Consider the following 6,975-nt stretch of genomic DNA (forward strand, 5'->3'; position numbering starts at 1 on the left):
AGGACTAGAGAAAGCATGCTGTGAAACAAAATACACTGAAGTCTGGGGTCTCGACTTTTCACAAGCGATGGGTTTGTTCTTAGCAAAGCATTTTGCAGGCAGTCACTTATGCCTGTGGTCCCAGCAAGCATGGTTATTAAACTGGCATTCTACACTTCACTTTGTCTTGCAGTATTCTGAACTTTTTTTACTCTGAATTACCCCCAAAGCACAATGCAAAATAAAGGGACATTTTAACAGCAGTGCACCAGACAGCAGGAAGTCTGTGTAGGTTTCTTATTTAAGTAAACATGTTTAAAAATATAGATAATCTATAGCAAATCAGTCACTAAAATCTAAATGTAAGGGGAAAATCTGGTTTTATTCAAAGTTGTGGTGAATCCGTTTGGGAACTTTCCGATTAATTTGAAATTAACTCAGTGCTTTTCAGTCATGGCAGTTACATACAGGGACTACTGAACAGAAAGATGACAAAGCAATTGCTTCTGTTCAAACTTATCATAAACTATATTCCCCTGGACTTTTCATCTCAACAGATTTCAAATTCCCCTTTCCAAAAAGTACTTGACCTTCAAATTTCAAGTCCTGTATGTCTTGATTTCCTGCTTCCATCATATGTTAGAAAACTCAAACTTGGCTACAAGTATATTATCTCTGTTACCTGATTTTAAAGAATTTTGTTTTCAAATCTACAGTCTGTTCTGTGCCAACCCTGCATTGCAGAGAGATCTTTACGTGCGATCCCAGTTTGGCTCCTTCAAACAGAGTCACTACGAACTGGCTTTTAACAGTATTTACTACTATAGAAAGCAGGGAGGAAACCCCCGCCAACCTAACCAGACTAGCAATGCTGGGCGACAAACCCCCAGGGCGGCTGAATCTTCCAGCAAGCCGTGCTGGGCGCTGTCCTTGGTGCTGCCGGCGCCATAGCGAACACAAGCGCCTTACCTTCTGCCCCTGCGGAAGTTGCGGACGTCCCCCAAACGTTAAGCAGAATGCAGCGCCTTATCCCACTTTTATAACAAATAAATACCCCAGCCCATCCGCTTTGTCCCCTTCCCGAAGACTTCAGGCTGACCGTTCCTCAAAGTCTTTTTGTTTTTCTCTTCTAGGCCCAACTCGGGGCCTGCGCTCATCTCGGGCTGCTTTAAGTCAGGGAGTGGGGGAAGGGGAGGGAGGCAAGGGGCGACGAGGCTGGAGGAGGGGCGGGAGGAAGGGGGAGGACAGGAGGGAGAAGGTGGGGGGAAAGGCTGGGGGGAAAAAAAGGTCCAGGAGGAAGGGGCTCTGAAAGAAGGGAGGAGTGAGTGGAGCTAAAGAAGGCTTAAAGTGGGAAGGCGAAGAGATGCCAAAAACAGGGGGAAGTGATTAAGCACAGAATATGGGTAAAGAAAAAAGTAAGAGAGAAAGGGCAAAAGAAGAGAAAAGTATGAGGATAAGAGTGCAGAAGCGGGAACAAAAGAAAAAAAAAAGGTGGCCAGTGGGTCGTTAGAAAAGCTGCCCGAACGGCGGGAGAGTGACTAAACAAAGAAAGCACTTTGGGTGAATATTCCCAACGAGGGTGTAAAATGCAATCTGAAGGTGAAGAGAAATGGAGAGGGGGACTCGGGGAAAGACAGGTGGTCTGGCACCGAAAGAAGAGCTGGGGGGAGGGGCCGGGCCCAAGGCAGTGAAGTCCAGGGTCCGATGCGGCGTGGGCCCACGTGGAGCGGGCGCTGAATCACTGCTGGGCTCTCTTCACCCCCCATCCTCCCCCTCCTCTCCCGGCCGGGTGCCCGCAGTCCCCGCCTTCTCGGCCGCCGCCTCCACGGGGCGGGGCCCTGGCCCGGGGACCAGCCGCCGCGGCTATAAATGGGCTGCGGCGAGGCCAGCAGAACGCTGTGACAGCCACACACCCCGAGGCCTCCAAGATGAGCTACACGTTGGACTCGCTGGGCAACCCGTCCGCCTACCGGCGGGTGACCGAAACCCGCTCGAGCTTCAGCCGCATCAGCGGCTCCCCGTCCAGCGGCTTCCGCTCGCAGTCGTGGTCCCGCGGCTCGCCCAGCACCGTGTCCTCCTCCTACAAGCGCAGCGCGCTGGCCCCGCGCCTCACCTACAGCTCCGCCATGCTCAGCTCGGCCGAGAGCAGCCTCGACTTCAGCCAGTCCTCGTCTCTGCTTAACGGCGGTTCTGGGCCGGGCGGCGACTACAAGCTGTCCCGCTCCAACGAGAAGGAGCAGCTGCAGGGGCTGAACGACCGCTTCGCGGGCTACATCGAGAAGGTCCACTACCTGGAGCAGCAAAACAAGGAGATCGAGGCGGAGATCCAGGCGCTGCGGCAGAAGCAGGCCTCGCACGCCCAGCTGGGCGACGCGTACGACCAGGAAATCCGCGAGCTACGCGCCACCCTGGAGATGGTGAACCACGAGAAGGCTCAGGTACAGCTGGACTCGGACCACCTGGAAGAGGACATCCACCGGCTCAAGGAGCGCTTCGAGGAGGAGGCACGGCTGCGCGACGACACCGAGGCGGCCATCCGCGCGCTGCGCAAAGATATCGAGGAGTCGTCGCTGGTCAAGGTGGAGCTGGACAAGAAGGTGCAGTCGCTGCAGGATGAGGTGGCCTTCCTGCGGAGCAATCACGAGGAGGAGGTGGCCGACCTGCTGGCCCAGATCCAAGCGTCACACATCACCGTGGAGCGCAAAGACTACCTGAAGACGGACATCTCGACGGCGCTGAAAGAGATCCGCTCCCAGCTCGAGTGTCACTCCGACCAGAACATGCACCAGGCCGAAGAGTGGTTTAAGTGCCGCTACGCCAAGCTCACCGAGGCGGCCGAGCAGAACAAGGAAGCCATCCGCTCCGCCAAGGAAGAGATCGCCGAGTACCGGCGCCAGCTGCAGTCCAAGAGCATCGAGCTCGAGTCAGTGCGCGGCACCAAGGAGTCCCTGGAGCGGCAGCTCAGCGACATCGAGGAGCGCCACAACCACGACCTTAGCAGCTACCAGGTAGGAACCGCGGCTGCGCGGCCAGCCTGCGCCAGCGCCAGCGCCGCGCGCCCCCGACACTCAGGCCCGCGCCCCGCCGAGCTCTCCGCCGCGCTCCCTAGCGGCCGCTAGCCAGTGCGCGCGCGCGCGCTCGCCGCAGAGCCAAGTTGGAAGCTCAAAGCTTCCTCGCCCCTTCGCGCCCCCTCCGCGCGCCCCCTCCGTACTCCTCCCCAGCACACCATCCACAGCTCTAACAGCCTCGGCCTTTTCCAAAACGTGCTTCTTTTCCCCGGAAGTTCTAGTTTTGCACGCTTGCGAGTTTCAAGTAGGAGGTATACATTGGGGTAGTTGATAAAGCAGAACTTTAGGAGAGGCGTGAAGAAACTCATGTATTCTCAACTTTTCCAGCTGCGATCGGAAGAATTCCCAAAATTGATTTCAGCCCAAAGGGCTAAGATGGGAAGGGCCGGATCAGCCGTGGGGGGTTCCCCATGGATGTTTGTTTCCTGCTGAGACGTTCTAGATCCACTGGTCCTAGTGCGTGACATGCCCGGGAAACGTCTAATTGTCTTATTGATTCTGTTTGTTTCTCAGTTCCTTAGATTTTTATTTTAAGCGGGGACGGGATCTGGCAGTAGTACCCGAAGTACGCCAAGCTGGAGGGAGTCGAGGGAGGGGAGGAAGCTGGAGAGGGTAGCAAGTGTTTTGCGAAAGAAGTGGCTGTTTGGAAGGATGATTTTGTGGCTGTGTCGGTTTCAGGATACCATCCAGCAGCTGGAAAATGAGCTTCGGGGCACAAAGTGGGAAATGGCTCGTCATCTGCGAGAATACCAGGATCTCCTCAACGTCAAGATGGCTCTGGATATTGAGATCGCCGCATACAGGTAGGGTGTTCGCTGCGGACGTGGCCAAAGTACTAGCCGCACTGCAGAGGCCATGTTGGCAGAACCTTCACCACTTAAGTTAAAGCAAGTAGGTTGCAGGAATCTTAACTCAGTGCCTGGTTTTCTTTCTTAATTAATAAGTAGTTACTCTAAAAATTGCAACTTTTATGCAGCTTAAAAAAAAGTAAACAGTTAATGTATTTGAATAAAAAGTGTTTTGAAGGAGAGCGCCGATTAATTTCAGTGCTTATGCTTAACCTTTTTTATTTTAGTGAAAAATACTTTCCGAATATTTGAAATAAAAAGTTTTATTTTTTTTTAATATTTTTCTCTAGTGCTTTCAATTTTTCAACTTTATGATGTCAAGGACAAACACCAGGACATTTCATTTATCCCTTTCTTAGTTACAGTTTACTATTGCCATCATCTGGCTTGGAATAAATATGATTGGTAGAATATATATTTTTTATTCAGACTTCTATTTCTAGATCTAGGTAGATAGAAATCCAGAGAAGGAGAAGAGATTTATATATATATATATAAACTGATGTCACCTTGCTGTTAAGTTCATAGGGGAAAATTCTTGGCTCAACAGTTTTATTTTCCCCATTAAAGTCATTCATATTACAAGAATAAATTGCACTCAACTCAGAGCCATCTAAGTTTTCAGGAAAGGTGAAAAATTACATAAGACACTTTATGATTAAAATTACAGACTAATTTATATAATACATATATATTATCACCCAGCTATGACATATATAGCCTGAATTCTGATGTATTCTAAATAGCTTTGTAAATTTTTTGAATATCATATTTGTTAAAAGATGTTTCATATACACCTGAAAGTCCAAATGCTTAAGAAGGTGACTTTAAGGCTTTTGGGGAGCCTCTGGGGAGGTTATCGGCATATTCATATTGCGCCAAATGAGGACTGAGGCAGAGCTGAGAGTTAGTAGTCAGGGGTAGGGAGTGGACTTTGGGTGTGGTTAGTTACTGCACCGAGTGATTGGCTGATTGTCCCTGAAGATCCTTCTCTGTCATTTAATATGACACAACGGACTAGTGAAATGAAAGTATTATGTCATGTGATTCTGTTTATTCAAAGGTATCCTTACACATACCACCTTACACATACTGTAATGAAGGTCACAAGGCCCAGTGAGATTTTAATTACCTTTTGTCTTCTTTGACTCTCTGCTTAGGAAACTCCTGGAGGGTGAAGAGACCAGATTTAGCACATTCGCAGGAAGCATCACTGGGCCGCTGTACACACACCGACAGCCCTCCATCGCCATATCCAGTAAGATTCAGAAAACCAAGGTAGAGGCTCCCAAGTTAAAGGTCCAACACAAATTTGTTGAGGAGATCATAGAAGAAACCAAGGTGGAAGATGAGAAATCAGAAATGGAGGAAGCCCTGACGGCCATCACCGAGGAACTGGCCGTTTCCATGAAAGAGGAGGTCAAGGAAGAGGAGGCTGAAGGAAAGGAGGAGAAAGAAGAAGCCGAAGAAGAAGTTGTCGCTGCCAAAAAGTCTCCAGTGAAAGCTACTGCACCTGAACTTAAAGAAGAGGAAGGAGAAAAGGAGGAGGAAGAGGGCCAAGAGGAAGAGGAAGAGGAAGAGGAGGCTGCTAAGTCAGACCAAGCTGAGGAAGGAGGATCTGAGAAGGAAGGTTCTAGTGAAAAAGAGGAAGGTGAGCAAGAAGAGGAAGGAGAAACAGAGGCTGAGGGGGAAGGAGAGGAAGCGGCCGCTGAAGCTAAGGAGGAAAAGAAAACGGAGGAAAAGGCAGAAGTGGCTCCGAAGGAGGAGCTGGTGGCAGAAGCCAAGGTGGAGAAGCCAGAGAAAGCCAAGTCCCCAGTGGCCAAGTCCCCGACAACAAAGTCCCCGCCGGCCAAGTCCCCAGAGGCTAAGTCCCCGCCGGCCAAGTCCCCAGAGGCAAAGTCCCCAACAGCAAAATCCCCAGAGGCAAAGTCCCCAACAGCAAAATCCCCGGCGGCCAAGTCCCCAGTGTCAAAGTCCCCAACGGCAAAGTCCCCAGCAGCAAAGTCCCCAGCGGCAAAATCACCCGTGGAGGAAGTGAAACCCAAAGCAGAAGCTGGAGCTGAGAAAGGAGAACAGAAGGAGAAGGTGGAAGAAGAAAAGAAAGAAGCAAAGGAATCTCCCAAGGAAGAGAAGGCAGAGAAAAAGGAGGAGAAGGCAAAGGATGTGCCAGAGAAGAAGAAGGCTGAATCCCCGGTGAAGGCTGAGTCCCCAGTGAAGGAGGAGGTGCCCGCCAAACCAGTAAAGGTGAGCCCCGAGAAGGAAGCCAAAGAGGAGGAGAAGCCACAGGAGAAAGAGAAGGAGAAAGTGGAAGAGGTGGGAGGGAAGGAGGAGGGAGGTTTGAAGGAATCCAGGAAGGAAGACATAGCCATCAATGGGGAGGTGGAGGGGAAGGAGGAAGAACAGGAAACTAAGGAGAAAGGCAGTGGGGGAGAAGAGGAGAAAGGAGTCGTCACCAACGGGCTAGACGTGAGCCCAGTGGATGAAAAGAAGGGCGGTGATAAAAGTGAGGAGAAAGTGGTGGTAACCAAAATGGTAGAAAAAATCACCAGTGAGGGGGGAGATGGTGCTACCAAGTATATCACCAAATCTGTAACCGTCACTCAAAAGGTCGAAGAGCATGAAGAGACCTTTGAGGAGAAACTAGTGTCTACTAAAAAGGTAGAGAAAGTCACTTCACACGCCATAGTAAAGGAAGTCACCCAGAGTGACTAATATTTGAGTCCATCGCAAAAGGTTAAGCCATACGACAATTTCAAAAATGCATGTGATTGACAGCTTCAAAACAGAACGGGTTCTCCCATGGGGGCTCCAGACATTGTATTTTACTTTGTGCAATATGAAGGACCTGCATGCAAGCTCAGGGTGCTCCCCACCCCCAGTCTTTGGGTGATTCAAATGCATGATAACTGTATGTACCTGGGGAATTGACCAATTTCCTAAGCTGTTGGAATGGGGGGCACTCGGGGAATGTCTTGAGGTGTATTATGCAAAGAACCAACTGAGCCAAAAATAATAAATGAAACACAGGACTCTCTTAGCCTTAAGAAAGCTATATATGAATAATTATGTTTACCTCACTG

General features: G+C 50.2%; 1 protein-coding gene across 1 annotated transcript; it reads left to right on the forward strand.

Moving 5' to 3' along the window:
- Nucleotides 1-1,907: 1,907 nt before the first annotated feature.
- On the forward strand, nt 1,908-6,607 carry NEFM (neurofilament medium chain). The gene is made up of 3 exons (XM_068974431.1): nt 1,908-2,987; nt 3,726-3,850; nt 5,056-6,607. Exons 1-3 carry the CDS (start codon nt 1,908-1,910, stop codon nt 6,605-6,607), a joined length of 2,757 nt encoding a protein of 918 aa, XP_068830532.1.
- The last annotated feature ends 368 nt before the right edge of the window (nt 6,608-6,975 follow it).

The sequence above is a fragment of the Capricornis sumatraensis genome, chromosome 6, assembly GCF_032405125.1.
Source record: "Capricornis sumatraensis isolate serow.1 chromosome 6, serow.2, whole genome shotgun sequence".
In the NCBI taxonomy this organism is placed as follows: domain Eukaryota; kingdom Metazoa; phylum Chordata; class Mammalia; order Artiodactyla; family Bovidae; genus Capricornis; species Capricornis sumatraensis.

Excerpts from the sequence above, each read along its gene's own strand:
- NEFM (XM_068974431.1), top strand. The coding sequence starts at position 1,908 with ATGAGCTACACGTTGGACTCGCTGGGCAACCCGTCCGCCTACCGGCGG. Across the intron at positions 2,988-3,725 it reads ACGACCTTAGCAGCTACCAG|GATACCATCCAGCAGCTGGA; the intron begins GTAGGAACCGCG and ends TGTCGGTTTCAG. Across the intron at positions 3,851-5,055 it reads ATTGAGATCGCCGCATACAG|GAAACTCCTGGAGGGTGAAG; the intron begins GTAGGGTGTTCG and ends CTCTCTGCTTAG.